The 16,857-nt window shown below is 41.0% G+C and overlaps 1 protein-coding gene across 1 annotated transcript in view; it reads left to right on the forward strand.

Moving 5' to 3' along the window:
* FOXK2 (forkhead box K2) overlaps nt 1-16,857 on the forward strand; it is a 46,506-nt gene that overhangs the window by 24,270 nt on the left and 5,379 nt on the right. The window contains exons 2-7 of the mRNA XM_042032694.1: nt 7,711-7,905; nt 10,596-10,743; nt 11,197-11,343; nt 14,086-14,279; nt 15,072-15,247; nt 16,195-16,491. Coding sequence (XP_041888628.1) covers nt 7,711-7,905; nt 10,596-10,743; nt 11,197-11,343; nt 14,086-14,279; nt 15,072-15,247; nt 16,195-16,491 — 1,157 coding nt within the window. The remainder of the gene's footprint in view (nt 1-7,710; nt 7,906-10,595; nt 10,744-11,196; nt 11,344-14,085; nt 14,280-15,071; nt 15,248-16,194; nt 16,492-16,857) is intronic.

Raw genomic sequence — 16,857 nt, forward strand, 5'->3', positions numbered from 1 at the left:
TTGCTGGTTTAAACATTTTGCCCTTTAAGAAAAAAGGAGAATGCAGTGGAATTTGCGATTTTGAGATAGGCAATTTTAATTAACCATGGCACATTGCCGTGATTGTAAGGTAACCTAAATGTTTTTGCTGCTGATCAGTACCAATGTTGTGTGGTTGGTATGTAAAGAAAAGAGATCCTGGCTGCTGAAACAGGAACCTTAGAAAATCTGTGATACACTGTTAATGCCCATTTCTGTAGCGTAATAATGCAGGGGAGGAGTGAGATCAGCTTCAAGTTGTTAAGAGAATAGAATTTGCAGCAAAATTTGCTGTAGTGGTGCAACTTCAGTGCACTCTTTTCAGTCTAAACTCTTAAATACCCTTAGAGAAACTGCTGTGAATACAGGGTTAAAAATGCCCAGTTTCTCATGACGTCAGCTCTCCGAGTGGGAACGAGCTGAGCACCATTTCAGATGGGGTCATGTGTTTATTACTCAGTTTGTATTCCTGCTGGTGATTCAGGAATGTTCCTGTTGTTGTCATCAATATTCTGCTGTCATAGGATCATTTTTTGACGCAGGCAGGCTTGTTCCAGACCCTTCTGAGGCAGGTCAGCACCGTTCCTGTAAGGAATATCAACCAACAACTTTTTACATACCTCTTATGCACTTGCTAAAACATGAGCAGGGAAGTCTGTAACTGAGGTTTCCCATGGGGGAGCCTGTAATTTACAGCTAGATTGTATTTCCAGCCTTTGCTTACAATTTGCTGCAAGTGTTCTATTGGCCAACTTGAATTAACAGGAGGCTACAGCAATATTTCATCACTTCTGATGCTGCATAGATCTTTGCTTTTGAATCTTAAGAGATCTAAGAGTAGAGATAGATGGATCAGTGATCTTGCTCTCTAGGGTGTTTTCCATCCTGTTAGGTGGCACTGTGTAGACAGTGGTGGCACACCTGAAAAAATACCCAAATCCTTGTGAAGAGAATGCCCAGTGCTCAGAATAAAAATTCTGATTTCTGGTTTAAAAATCTGCGAGTGCTTTGTTCCTTGTGGTGTTAGAGGTCGAGCATGCCTCGAGCCCTGCCAGTCCCTGTGTGGAGGACGTGCTGTGCAACGATTGATCTTTGGGCCACAGAAATCAATTGCAAAGGATACAGGGAATTAAGGGGAGCATGTGTGAGGTTGGGATTCAGTCCCCAGAGGAAAAATGTTGCCACTCTTTAAAGGGCAGTTGCTTTTTGGGTAACCTCTAGAAGTGTCCTGACTAGTAATGGCCAAACATAATTGAATGTAAATTTATGGTAAATTAGCCACATCAGGACTTAGTTTCAAAGCAGGGAGGAGGAGGAGAAATCCATCCCACCACAATGGATGTGGACATGGCCCCTTAGGAAGTGATGCTGTGTTCTGGCTGGGGTGATTTCTCACAGGCTGTGGTCAGCTGCCAGCAGGAGGGCATCAAAAAACTTCTTTCCTAAAAATCTACTAGAGGAGCTGAATTACATTAATATAAATAAGTAAATTTTTTTCATCACCAGTCCCCCATCGATAGAGAAAACCAGATACTCCTCCTATTGACAACAATGGAGAAAAGTTTACAAATGGCGTATTAAAGCTAAAATCTCTGACAGGAGCACAAGGTGGCACCTCCTGTGGGTGAACAAGCACCTACATGAACAAATTACCCATTAAGAAAGTTATCCCTGTTGGGGATTATAAGAAAATAATTATAATCTGACTAGTTTTATACTGGATCACTCTTTTTCAGTGTATCCATGATAACTTTTCCTATACTCTTAGTGATGGCCAAGTGTTACAACAACACTTTTTTAATGTGATCCTAGAAAAGACTTTGTAAAACAAATATCTGAACAGTTATTTCTGTTTAAAGAGTCAAGACAATGCTTACTGTAAAAAATTGTGTGGTTTTTTTTTTAATAACCTTTACTTAATAAGTAATCATTTAGTGCTGGGAGTTTTCAGGTGGGTACTCAATGTATGACTATTTGGATGGATTTATATATCTACCTTTGTTATTAGCTTGGAAGCCCAGACTTTAAACTGTTGGGTACATTGAGATTATCTTGAAATAAAAACATCAGTTCAGTTCACTTTGTCTTCTTAATAAGTTTTGGTTTTGTTGATTCTTTTAGCTCTGAAGGTGATGACTCTATTCCAGAAATGGACTGTGGTATTGACTTCCAGTTCAATTAAACACAGCCCAAAGTCTTAAAAATAAATTCTGGGCATGAATAATTCAGTATGCCTGCTCTTGGTGTTGAGCAGTCAGAAACCTTTTGGTAGGGGATTCACACAGTGAGGAAGTTAGAAGGTGTAATTGTGTATTTTTTGAAAAGGGTAAACTGAATGAAGCCGCCACTTTCTCCTTGGTGTGGGAATTGTTGCTTTTTCCAAGTTAACCAAGGTTGTTTCTTTCAGGTGTCTCCAAGGCATGAAGTCCCATCTCTTCTTACAGGTTTCTGTGTGTTTTCTGTGTGTCAGTTCCATGGGTGAGGAGCTGGGTTCAGCTCTCTTTAGAGATGCACCTTTTCCCAGGACATGGAGGCACTGTACACAGGCTTTACAGACACTGAAATATGTAATCATACTTCAACTTTCTGAGCTTTTTTCACTTCCAAGGTATTTCTAGTTGTATTTGTTAAGACTCATCTTTGAAGTATTGTTTATTTAAAAACCAGTTAAAAACCACAGCCACATATTGTTTAATCTATAATTAATATCCTATTAATCCATTGTGATGGAATCAATAATAAATGAAGCAGCAAATGGAGAAAAGATGAAATTGGGGTCCTTGTGCTTTCAAACTGAAATTTACCCATTAGCAGGAAGTCAATCAAGTTGTAGTTGCCAAGCACCATGTTCCAGTGAGCACCTGCTTGAATGGATTCACTGCTGGAATGCTCAGGCCAGAGGAAGAGGCTAAAGGACCTCAGTTATATTTAATTTTTTTTCCTGGAGAAGACCAAAGATGGATCTTAATGCAGCCTTCCCTTGCCTAAAGAGTGATTGTAGAAAGCCTGGAGCCAGGCTGTGCCAACAGGCTCACAGTTTGGGCACAAGCAGCTGCAGAAGTTGCAATGAAGAATTTGTACCTCTACAAATGAGAAAACTGTTCACTGCTTGAGAGTGTAATTAGTGGAAATGAGTTGCCCTCTTGCTTGGAAGGCTTCAAAATTTGGAGAGACAAGGCCCTGAGCTACCAGGTCTAACTTGGAAGTTACCCTGCTTTGAGCAGGAGATTGGGCTGGACACTTTCAGAGGTCCCTTCCAAACTCCATTTCTCTCTAGCTCTGTCTGAAAGATGTAAAAACTCAATTTTTGCTTGACTTTTAAAATGCATGTGTTTCAAAAGTGGGCCTGGGAGTGTGCACTGTAGGTGATTAAGTGTCAGTGTGCACATCTTCTACCAGAAGTATAAATAAATGAATTGGCTGTGAGAGTCATTTTTACTGGAGCAAGGGGAAAAAGACCAGTTGGGAAGTAGATCACAAGTAGGTAGGTAAGAGGAATTAGAAAATGGATTAGTTTCAAATCTCCCTTCCATGGAAAGGAGACCATAGCCAGAAGTATGGTGATTTCCATGGTTTTTTGTTAGTTCACCGATCAAAATAGCAGAAGGAAGTACAAATAGTATCATCTCAGGCTGCTGTACTGTCAGAGAAAACTGAAGTGGAAAAGCTGTGTTTGGTGGTGCAGGTGTTAATCGTGACCTCTGCTTCTCTTTGTGGGGAGTTAATGCTGCCTGTGTTCACCTTGAAAGTATTTGAAGTCAAAAATCGACACAAGCAATCTCCCAGATGCTGACTGGGTTCTTTTTTGAGTCTTGGCTTTTTAATGTGAAAAGTCGAAGCTGTCCTTGGCTCTCAGTAAATCAACAAGAGTTCAAAAACAGACACCTTGTTATTCTTTTAAGTCTGTTTAAATCTCAGGGGATCTTTAAGTTAACAGGGGTTCAGTATCACAGTCAGTGTGAAAGAATTGAGCTGTGCAGTTGTAACTACCTTGACTTCAGGGGTTATCACTGCTGAACCCTTATAATCTATTTGAATGTAAAATCTGGAGGTGCTGATAAAAGAACCTGCTGATCAAAGTGGCATGGCAGCTTCTGTCTGATTTTGGTCCTGGTTCTTAGAAGGCAATTAAACTGGAATAATTCAAAGGATACTGAGGCACTGGGTGTCACAGCAGGGTTTATGTACAGGGAAGAAATTGGATTTCTACTGCTATGTTTTGGTTTCCCAGATAAAGGCAGGATGAAATTCCTCCTTTCCAGTCAGATGGTATTTTCACACAGGCAGAACTACAAGTGTATCATCAGCTTTTCCCTGCAGTAGGGACAGAACTGCTGAGGGGAAGTGAGAAAATATTAGAAATACAGATGTGACAAAACTAGACTTTGCACATTTTACCCTGAGACACTTCTCTGGCACCCTGCAAAGTTCCTAAACTCTGCAGAGGTCCTGCCTGGACCAGCATTGCTGTTTTTGGCTGGGAACTGCAGATGTATGAGTTTTTTATGGAATAGCTTGAAATGATGTGATGCTTCTTGTCTGTTTTCCAGTAGTCAACCCACAATGAGCTGGTTTTTAATTTAAAGAAGAATAACTGAGGTAATGAGTTGCATTTTAGTTGTGACATCTCCTCTGTGGTGCCCTGGGTCGCACAGTGGCTCCGTTGTGGTGCTCTGTAGGAAGCACATGGACTTGTCATCAATAAATGTACAAAACAGCTTACAGAACTGCTTTATTTCTTTGGGGGTTTTTTGTAAGTGGGTTGTCTAGATGAGTTTCTCCTCCAGCAGCCATCCTGTGGTAGTGTATTGTGAAACTACTGTAAATGTTTGAACAGTGAGTAAAATCCAATTCAGCTTGTTGAGGACTAAATGTTTGATGAGGTCTCTCCCTGTGGGTGTTCTGTGGTTTTTGTTTAGTTCATTGTATAACTAAAGAATATGCCAAAACCAACTTGATTCTGGTCAAATTAGAACATGTTCTATACTTTGATTTTGGATGTAAATATAATACATTTGCATAAATGCAATTTATTCAGGAATTCTGTTGGTTATTGCCTGAATTCCAGCTATAAAAACATGCTTCTATTAAAAAAAAAACCTGTTTGCAAATATGAATCAATTGACAGATGTGGTCTTTTGATAATATTCAGGTGTTATTCGCTCTAACCAGAGAGGGATTTGTAAGTACCTTGTATCTTCCTTACTTACACTGACCTTTCAGGCTCAGCATGGGAAACGTAAACTGCACTGGGGACGCCTCTGGGTTTTCATGACTGTCAATTCCAAGTTTGTTGGGCACATGTAGAACCTCTGGAGTAGCCCTGGTTGGTCAAAGCTCCTGTGTTTGGGGCTGCTTTTTGTGGGTGTTTTTTTTCTGACCTTGATCACCGTTTGAGAGCTCCACGTCTGTGCTGTGCTTTGACACCTGTCCTGCAGTGTGCCCTGGGTCAGAGAGCTGCCCTGGCCTTGTTTGCCAGAGATGCCCACAGGGAGATGATGCATTCAGGGTAAAATGGGAGATCTTTTAATAAATGTGTGCCTACATGGAATATCAAAGGAATTGCTGAGTATTTTTTTCTGCCTTTCCACGTTCCTTCCTGGTACTTGTGTGGAGATCCACCTCTTCCCTATCCGCCTCATGCCCATCCTCACCCCGGTGTGGCACAGGAGGACTCCAGTTCCTCAGCGGTGTGTACTGGGGTGATTTTTTTTACCAGGCAATAAGGATTGTAACCAGGGAATTAGCACCCAAAGCGATGTCCAATTCTTCCCATATTTTTCTTTGAGTTGAAATAAATTTGGTCTCAAAAGCATTAAGGTAAATTTGCAGGTATGGAATAACCTTGTGAAATGCATAGGGAAGGTGACTAAAATTCAAACCTGTGTCAAACAGATGTTATTGCTCATTTTCTCACAGGGATTTTTACTTAATCTTTGGCTACTGTCTTTGCATACACTCGAGTGTTGTTGTTATTGCTGCTTAAAAGAAATGCTGGGAAAATATTTTTATTAGCAAAACAGCCAAGACCCCTTTCCATTGTCACTAAAACGGTACAAGCACAAAATGCTTTTGACTGGAAAAAGCGAAGAAATGAGTTGTTACTGAATATATGAAAAAAACCCAACCCAGAAATGGGTCCATTTAACTTCCTTGCTGAAATGCGTGTGCAGTTTTTTGGCACAGATTCTGTTCCTAATTTAGTACATTGAGCATGTTTCAGAAATAGGTCGTCTGTTAAATGCGGACACGGTCCGTACTCAGAAGTAAGACAGAGAGAAAAGGAAGGTCACTGTCAATTCTTTCTCTTTTTCCTCATTCTTGAGTGTGTATTATAGGGAAAAAGAACCACTGTGGTGCATGTGGCAAGGGCCATAGTGAAAATCAAATGCTGCTTTTATTCTATAAACATCCTTAGATTCATTTTAAGACATGAAAGCCAAAACACACGAGAGTTCATTTTTAAGGCTACTCTGCAGCTGAGTGTTCCTGCCAATTCTTACATCACTTTTATGTTTAATATATTTTTCCAGAGAAATGATCACTTTTATTTACAGTCTTTTGCATTCATAGCTCATTTCTTACCCCTTGTTCCAGCATGTGCTTGTTTCTTCTCTGTATAAAACTAGATCTGCCTAGAAGCACTTAAAAGCAAAACAAACCCAAACACCAACATTTTGTGAGGTTTGTTTCTGGGTATAGTGTCGTTGGAAAGTCCTTTTCATCGTGTGGGAGGTGTGTAAATGTCATCGTGGGTTTAGTGCTCAGTGTAGTCTAACAACTTAAGAACGAGGAGGTAGTAAAGTTATTTGAACTGTATTTTTATAGATGCTTTTGTTGAGACAAAATTAAGTGTCTTATTTGCTCAAGATTGAGCAAATATATTTACTGAGAAATTAGAAACAGCGTGTCCGGTTTAATTGTGTTCAATTCTAAATGCTGTGCACAGGGATGTAGGAAGGGGATTATCCTAAGGTGCATTCATTGTATTTTATTTTTCAAATTTTTAAACAGTTGTACATTGTTAATTTGTTGTTAATCATTAAATTTAGGCATGTAATCCTTGGTAATACTTGAAAATGGGCAGTTTACTGAAATTGGGTCTTAAATTCAGCTCTGAAAAAAGGTATTCAAATGTAGTACTAAAGCAGCAGTATACTCTGTAAATGAGCAGAATTAGAATTGATATATGTTTAATTTAATACGTATTTTAAGAGAAAAGAACCCAAATCTCTTAGACCAGTCTATGAAACTGGTTAGACCTCAAATTGGCCAACATTTATGCTTCTGATTCATTTTGCTATCATGGACCAACTTGTTCATTTGCTGCAGCCATTCCTTGGCATCATAAAATAATGAGCTTTTGTCTTCAAAATAGCTCTGCTTTGGGGCTACTGCAAGATCAGGATGAACCTCAAGAAATTCAGAGACAATGCACAAACTGCCCTTGTTAGAAAGAATTGCATTTGCTTGTATTCCTTTACAAATGTCAGTTGCTTACCTGGGGATCTTTTTCTGGTCACGTTGATCTCCCTGTATGATGTGTAAAATGAAGATGGTCATGGGTAATTACATGAGACACTATGGCTTTTAAATTCTAAATGAGCTTAGTTGATAACATGCAAGTTATGCAGAAAGTCCTACATTCTGTAAACAAGTGGCTCATATATTTGGTTTTTTTTTATTTTTCAGCTGTACTTTCAGGTTTCCCAGCACAAACATCAAGATAACATTCACAGCTCTGTCCAATGAAAAGAGAGAAAAGCAGGAGGCCCCGGAGTCCCCAGTGAAGCCTGTGCAACCCCAGATCTCTCCCTTAACAATAAACATTCCAGACAACATGGCTCACCTGATCAGCCCTCTCCCTTCTCCCACAGGAACTATCAGGTATTTAAACCCTGCAGGTGGGATCAGGGCCATGTACAGTCAGGCTCAGCACAAATTTCTCATTCAGTATTTTGCTTTTGAGGTCAAAGTTCAGCTGAAGCTCAGCCTTACCTGCCTCAAGAATCCCCCTTTCTGCTCTCATAGTTGCATGGGCAGTCTGTGATATTCTGGTTTAACATGTTAAATGTGTAACAGTCTGCTCAGGAGCTGTTGCATTCCAACAGTTTAAATTGCTTTTTGCTCTTGCACGCTTATTGCAACTCTTCAAATGAGACAATTTTAAATTACACCATTTTAAAGTGTTCTGATTTGCCACTGTCCTCCTGAAGTTCATCATCAGGAAAAATGGTGGTTTGGGTTATTATTAGTGTGGGAAATTGACTGATCTCTTACTCCAGAAGATTTGTTATTGGCTAGTCACTGCTGGAAGTAAGCAGACCTTTTATTTAAAACACAGGCTGAGGTGCAGAGCTCAGTGTCAGGATGGCTGATCCCAGGGAGGGTGATCCAGGATTTTCCTTGCCCTGCTGCTTCTGTGGTAATTGCAGCCCTTGTCCCACCTGTTACTTGGGACCAAACTCAATTAAGCACAAGCAACCCATCCTCACAAATGGGTAAAATTAGTTCAGATAGAATTTTTCAAAGTGTTGGAAATATCAGGAGCAAAACTTCCATGTCAAGGCACTGGAAGTTGCTTCAGTCATGTACGTGCTTTTGAAAGCTTTTTTGTCCCCTCTCACTTCCTGCATCTTCACTTGAATGAAGAACTGCCTGTGCTTGCTTTTTAAAAAGGTACAACTTGTTAATGAAATTTGAATTTAAGGATAATTGACTTCTTACATGCTTGCCAAGCTCTTGGTCTCTATCTTGGAGTGTTAATGACACCTGCCTAAATGATGGAAGCAGAGAGAAAAGATATCTAGACTTGTCTGTGAAACAAGTTTGCTTTCATATAAGAATTCAGGGAAAACACGTCTTACCAATGACAGAGCAGCTTACGAATATTTCAGATAATATCCCATCTATCAGCACTGTCTTTGCCTCGCTATGAATTTTGTAATTCTCTTCAGGGCTTTCATGCACCTGTTGAGCAGTTTATTACAGAGGAAAAAAAAAAGATGACAGTTTTGAGTCTATTTTGAGAGCAAAGCTTGACAGTTTCTCTGCGAATCATCCTGTTTTGTAGAAGACTTGTAAACTTGCTTTGATTATACCATATGTGTCGCTTTGTCAATATATGCTGAAGTGAGCAGAGCAGAGGGATGTTGTCAGCTGATACGTGAAAACACAGAGCAGCAGTGACCTATATCTAAAAAAATAAATTAGCTACACATTTTGGCTCTAACCAAGGGTTCTTCTGTACAGCGCTTAAAAAATGCCATCTCTCCCTTAGAGTAAGTATATCACTAGTAACAAATCATTGGTGGATTTCTTGTGAAGATTTGATACTTTCAATATAAGTATATATTGCCCAATCTATAGTGTTTGCCTCTTTCTGCATATAAAGAAGGAGGTAGTAAAAAATTTGAAGGGCCAGGCAGACAAACAAACCTTGACAGATGTAAAATTGTTAAGGCTTTTAGTGGGTAGATCTAAATAGCATTGTCTAGATTTACTTCTTGTGATGTTTGGAACCGTAGATTCAAAGATTAAAGATTATCTTTGGAGATAAGGCTGGTTCTGGGGGCACAGCAGGTGCAGCTCTTGGGCTTTCTAGTTTTTTGGCATTTCTGAGGGCTGCCTTGAAATCAGCTGCAGTATGAATTGCAGAGAGTGTGTGTCCTTGTAAGAGAGCTGCCAAAATTATTTTGGGGAAGGGGATGGACCTCACCTGCTGACTTTCTCTTTGCTCTTGGCTAAAAAGAAATTGTAGAAGAAAATTGGCACTGTGCAGCTGCAGTTCCTGTGGCCTCTGCAAGGCAGGGGACCACTGGTAAAAGACGTTCCAGTGGAATTATATACAATTATTTCCACTTTTCTGTGGTGGATGGCAAAATGTGAAGTGTTAAGAGATACTCTTTTAGAGTTTGGCACCTTCTCTTGCTTTCTAACAGTGTATCTGCTGTGTTGGCCTAATACTGCATTAAATCAGCTGAGTCAGTGCTGATGCATCCCATTTATCGGTACATTTATGGTTTTTGTACATAGATCTGTGTGTAAGTATGGGCACACACCTGTAAGCACTTAAAATAATACTGGTTTAGATTTAAATGAGAATCAAATCTTTTTTTACCTCACTGCTTGCTGTATTTTATCAAATGTGCAGAAACATTACACAGGAGAGATGATCTTTTGTGGGGCAGACTGAACACAAGCATATGGCAGAAATTCCATGCAAGATGTGTGTCTTGTTTCCAACGAGTGTCTGAAAATTTGTGGCTGCTGATGCAGTTAAGGTAGACTTAAGGTGGCAAATCTTACACAAATACAGATCAACCTAATCAATCAGCTGATCCTTGTCCTCTTGAGGAGGAAAGCCTGAGCAAGGTTTGTTCCTGCAGTGGTTCTGATTCCTGTGGATGGGTTAGCAAAGCGTGGAAGGTGGTTTCTAATGGAAGCCCTGACAGCCCTTTAGCTGCAGCCTCACAGCTCTGGTAGTGGCTTTGCTGCAGTAAGAGCTTTTTGATGAGACATAATGTGGTGATATACTGTATAACAAAATAGTAGGATCTTCTTTTTATGCTCTACAGTGCTGCAAATTCCTGCCCATCGAGCCCCCGCGGCGCAGGCTCTTCAGGGTACAAAATGAGTCGTGGAATAGCATCTGACCTACATTTGATGGCTGACAATTCACAGTCAGAAAACGACAAGGAAGCTTCAGGGGGAGATAGCCCAAAGGTAAATACAGCTTGAAACCAATCCCAGAAATTACACCTGAGGTGAATGTAAGACTTGGGATGTTTTGTTTGCTAAAGTGTATGCACTGAGTGGTAATTGGAACATTCCAGGCTTTAAAAACAGTGTGTAGGGTTTTGTGATCAGATGTGAGATTGATTGATTGATTGATTTACCCCTCTCCCCTTTGGGGGAGGGTCTGTGTGCAGTCTCAGTTATAGATCTGTTTGGAGGCTATTGAAAATTCTTTGCTATTATACGTATCTGCAAAATTTATGTTATCTTAAAATTGCTAATCAGAAGAACAAATCTTTCTTAGTTTCTTTTCTGCCTCAAGATTTTGGTAGTCCAAAAGTGCCCTAAGTCAAATTAATGATGTTTTATGACTTTTGATCTGGTAAGCAGTGTGTATCTCTCCAAAGTTTGTTGATGCAGACTTCTCTTGTTTTTGTCCAGGATGACTCTAAGCCACCCTACTCCTATGCACAGTTAATAGTCCAAGCAATTACAATGGCCCCGGATAAGCAGCTTACACTAAATGGAATTTATACGCACATAACTAAAAATTATCCCTACTACAGGACAGCAGACAAGGGCTGGCAGGTAATTTTGATTTCTGGAGTATTTTTTTTTTTACTTGTGAGCAATACTGGCAGCTGTAAACAGTCATGAGCAGGCAGTTGGTAAGCCTCAGAACCCTTCAGAAACAGAATTTATCAAATGAGTGTGTTGTCTTTCTTCTGATTGTAAGTTTTCCAACAAAGCGGGCGATTTACATGAGTCTGTATTTGAAATACTGCTTTATTGATGGATTGGTGTTCTCTAAACCTCTAGTAGGGATGCAGACAGACTTTGGGGAAAGCAAAGTGCATTTGGCACTGGATTTGAATCCCGTATGCTATCTAGGAATGGTGTCATGTTCTGTAACTTACAGTTGTGTAAACATCCGTGTTGCTATCTTGAGATAAAATTGAGATATTAAATGCTCCAAGTTCAGTTTTGTTTGTAAACAGTGATCTTGCCCATGCAGCAGGTGAAGGAACAAGTGTGTTATGTGTCATTATCTCACACTGGTTCATGCACTGTTTGATTTGTGAGCTTGCCCATTCCTGTACCGAGTTGGACCAAACCCTTCAACTCTGCAGAATTAATTTCTGCTTTCTTTTCATTTTTCCAAGACCAGCCTCAGCTTTTGCCAGGATGACTAACCGAGTAAAAATCAGTCTGGCAGAGTCGTCCCAGACACACATGAAGGCTCAGTGCCTTTGGTGCTGTTTTGGGTGCCTCAGAGGCCAAAGGAGCAGAGTTTGCAGGGCGTGGAGCACCTGGAGCACACGGTCCATCGTGGACTATCAGCTCACTGCTGGCTGCTCACTCTGCAGTTATTTTCAGGGAGGTAAAATTTGGAGAGATTGGCTGCACAAGTGGAAGACTGAAAAGCACAGCCTGTAGAGGAAGAGATTTTTAAATATTAATCAGATACTTACTTGTCATAAGGCCTAAATGAAAGTTGGATCACTCTCCCAAGGTTAGTGGGGAATGTAGCTGTTCCTGGCTGTTTGCTAAGGGTTTGGTTAGTCAAGGACTTGGCTGTTGTGGCTGGGAAGTCTCTTTTGTTTCCCTTTCCCACATAACAGTGCAGTATCCTGGCTGCAGTCACGTTGTTTTAGCAACAAGACTCTGTTTATAAAACGTTGATGTGTGTTTTGCTTCCTATTTTGCAGTACCTTGAGTATCTGTGTATATGATGTTGCTTTGTGAGCATCATGAACCCAACACACACACACACACACACGGTCACGCTGAGGTAAAGAACTCTGCCATAGAACAGGGTGTGGATTTGGGGCTGTAGTGCTTCCTAAAGCCAAGGTGATAGGCACAGCAGACAGTGTGTTCTGGACTAATTAATTAGCAGCTATTCATAGAAACAATTGGAAAAGCTGAAAATCAGATGCTGCTCAGTCACTGCTCTGCCAGCTTCTACACATTGGGAGTTGGATTGCTGCTCGGGTGACATAGGATAGATGTTTCAAATCATATTTGAGGCTCTATATGCATGTATCATTCAAAACATAGAGTACTAACACATGTATAGTGTCCCAGTCCCATACCTTAAGAAACTGAGGTATTTATATCCTTTAGCATACAATGGTCTCATTTAGTTGAGCATTTGAAGACTCCTCTCTGTGAACTTATTTTAGCAGGTACTTTTGGATCTAGTCCTTTATTCTAGCATATGGAGAAATAAATACAGTTTATAAATATGTTCTTGGCATCTTTCTGGTTATGTTTCCATTTTTGGCAGGGAAAAACCCATCTCTGGTTTCATCAGTTTGCATTCAAGAAATCATATATGGTTATCACTGCTTTAAGTTTTCCAAACTTACCGTTAGGGTCATGAACTCAGACATTTGAGCAAGTTTTACATTCACTTTGCAAATTTTTGAGAGCTTTTGTAAATGTAAAGCTTTTTCCCATTTACCTCTGTTCCCCGACAAGTATTTTGGGGTGCATCCTTAGCATCAGTCTCTTCTTGTTCAGTGATAATATTGAGAGAGATTTTGGGGTTTATCTATGTTAAAAAATGAACAAATAAAATAAAAGGAAATTCTGTGTGCAATGCCAAGCACAGATAGAGCCACTTGAGGGTGTCAGCAGTTCTGTGCGTTGCTCTGATGGAGGAGTGGGGGGGATGTTGCAGCAGACTGAGGATGTGGAAATGTGCAAAGAGACCGTGGTAACAAAGATCTGGAAGAGCTGGTTCAGGACCTACTGCCACGTGCTGTTTTAATAGAGACATTAAATTCTTTCATTGAGACAGACTGGACTGTGGGTGAATTCACAACAATCCAGCTGCCTTTGGAACTTGTGTAATTTAGCCTTTTCTTTCTGAACTGTGGAACAGTAACAGAATTATCACAGAGGATCAGAATCAGTATATGCTGTGTTCTGCTGGCCCTCCTGGAAGGAACTGTGACACCTGGGGAAGGGTGGTATACAAGCACTGATCATTTTTATTTTTGTTTTTAACACTGCATTCTGCACAAGTATTTGTAGTGTTCTAAGCAGTTGGTTTCAATAACCGTGTTTCTCATGAGAGAATTAAATAAATGGGATTCCTGTTATTTCCAATTAGCATACTGGGTTTTTAATTGTTGGGAAAGATTTGACAAATGCAAGAGTCCTTTCAGGTTTATGGCACTGCTTGATAGTGCTTTGAGTTCTGTTAAATTAAGGAATTAAAGAGCTGAACCCCGAGTCTCCTATAGTACAAACTGCTGCAGTAGGCCACATTCTGACTTGGAAAAGTTATATGAATTCTACATATTTTTTTATGTTCCATAGAATTCAATACGTCACAATCTCTCTCTGAATCGTTATTTCATCAAAGTACCACGTTCCCAGGAAGAACCAGGCAAAGGCTCATTCTGGAGGATAGACCCTGCCTCTGAAAGCAAATTAATAGAGCAGGCTTTTAGGAAAAGGCGGCCTAGGGGAGTACCTTGCTTTAGAACCCCTCTGGGACCACTCTCTTCTAGGTAAGGAAAACCAGATGAACAAAAAGACTATGGCTGTTGTTTAATCTTCAGGCTGCTACAGACTTGATAGCTTTGGATACAGTCACGAGTTTAGTAATTTAATTTCATCCAGACTCAGTGTTTGAATTCTGTGTGTTTCACTAGGAGGCTGCCCCATACACCAGGCTTGTGTTTATTGCTTGTTTTTAGTGTTAAAGAACTTGGTTTGCATAACTAACTATCAGATTGTTAATGTACGCAAGCCTTGCTGTACCTTTGATGGGTTTTACAGAGTTATAATTTTAATTTCTAACTGCCATCTACTGGATTTTAAAACTGTTTGCAAAGAAAATTCTCAGATACTGGCTACCATTTTATTGACCTTAGAGATGACAATTGGGTATTCAGTTTGATAATGTTTGAGCAGAATTCGTGATGGGGAAATACTTGGGTTTAAATTATTCCCTCTGTAAAGTTATGGCCTTTCTGCTGGTGCAGATCTTTTACTATTTGCCCTGTAGCCTCAGATTTGCTCATTGTTCTTCTCCACCAGAAGAAATGTTCATGTTTTGCAGATTTAGAGTCTCCCTAAGAAGGCATCCAGCCACTTCTTCTCCATTAACTGTACCTGGAGTTTGCTTTTAAATTCTGTCCCTGTTTAACAGAAGCTTTTTAAAAGATCCTGAGCTCTGGGTTGTAGCTGTGCCCTCCCCTGCTGTGGCAGCGTGTTACGGTCTCATTAGAGGAAGGTCATGGGCTTTCACAGTTCAGAAGTTAAAACACATCAGCTGCTGCTTTCATTTCTAACTACAGAAGTGCCCCAGCTTCTCCTAATCACTCTGGAGTGTTGTCTGCACACTCCAGTGGCGTCCAGACCCCCGAGAGCTTGTCCAGGGAAGGATCTCCTGTCCCTATGGAACCTGAGCCCAGCACCATCCAGCCAAAACTCGCCGTCATACAAGAAGCACGATTTGCACAGAGTGCCCCAGGTGAGGAGCCCTGAGCTCGGCACTGAGGGCTGGGGGACAGAGGGCTGGCACCTAAATATTGCCAAGACTTAATACGTACACCAAAAATGAGTATGTATTTCACCTCTTCACATTCAGACCAGATCTGTGAGAAACTCAGAAACAGCCAGGGAGAGTCTGCAGATGTGGGGCTGTTGTTACCTGGGGGCTGCTCCAGAACCTTGCATCAGGTTGTTGCTGAGGAGAGGTTGTGCCTCTGTCCTGTGTAGGACTGTGCTGTCTTGTAACAGTTCTCTTGAAAAAAAAAAAAAAACAAAACAAAAGGGTTTGTGTGTTACAGAAATGAGGAAATGCCTTTCACACCTCTCTGGTCATGTCATCCTTCCAGAGTGGGGGGGTGGGGGGAATAAAAGAATTGGAATGATAAAGTGAGATAAGAAATTTCCTATTTAAAACAAAAAGAGCATAAGGCATGATGGGATAAGGGTGTGTTTGTTTAATTACCTTCTTTGATGTACATTTGCCATCCGGTTTCTTGGATGTGGCACTACAGAAGTGCCAGTGAGCATTCAGTAGTGAAGGCAGACATGGTCCTGAGCAGACCCCAGGATTCCCAGTGCAGGAGGACACGGAGAGCACTCCTGATGCACACAACACCCGCAGCACACACGTGTTCCCATCTGTGGAAAGGGGTTTACTTAAAATGAATGCAAACCTCAGCTTTGTTTGGGGGCAGAGCTGGGGTGCCCAAATGGCTCTTACTGAGCCAGTACAGCCCCTTACTTTGAGCCTGGAGATGGGAATAGCCACTTTTCCTAACCTTCATTGTACAGTATTTTTTGGCTCATTCAGGCATTAGTGAAGGACCTTATTAATTGTCTGAGGTTTTAGTGTGAAGTTTAAAAGAATGACTGGCTTAAAAGAAATAACTAAAACTGGCAGTCTAATTTTGACCTCTTTCTTGGTAGGATCACCTCTCTCTAGCCAGCCAGTTTTAATTACTGTACAACGGCAGCTACCGCAAGCTATCAAACCTGTCACCTACACTGTTGCAACTCCTGTGACAACATCGACCTCCCAGCAGCCTGTAGTTCAGACAGTTCATGTTGTGCACCAGATCCCAGCTGTGTCAGTCACCAACGTGACTGGATTAGCACCAGCAAACACTTACACTGTCGCAGGACAGGCGGTCGTCACACAAGCTGCTATGGTCACCCAGCCCAAGGTAGAACCTCAAGAGAATGGAGACCACAAGGAAGTCAAAGGTGAGAACCTGTGGGGGTTGTTTTGGGACTCCTTTATACAGAGGGATCAGTATTTGGAACCTAGAATTACAGAACCATAGAACAGTTTGGTTTGGAAGGACCTTAAAGTCCATCTTGTTCCACCCCCTGCCCATGGGCAGGGACACCTTCCACTATCCCAGGTTGCTCCAAGCCTCGTTCAGCCTGGCCTTGAACACTTCCAGGGCTGGGGCATCAATACTTGAAGTGTTTGGCTAAAACTGAACATTTTGAATTGTAGTTTCTCAGATACGCTGGAGCGAGTAATAAAACAACACACTTCACTGAGGGTTGATTGAGTGAAACCAAGTGGTCCCTGAGCACTTTGTTATTTTTAACCATGTTTTC

Source organism: Corvus kubaryi, unplaced genomic scaffold (assembly GCF_017639235.1).
Source record: "Corvus kubaryi isolate FWS band 111438036 unplaced genomic scaffold, C.kubaryi_AGA036_p1.0 37353, whole genome shotgun sequence".
Lineage (NCBI taxonomy): Eukaryota > Metazoa > Chordata > Aves > Passeriformes > Corvidae > Corvus > Corvus kubaryi.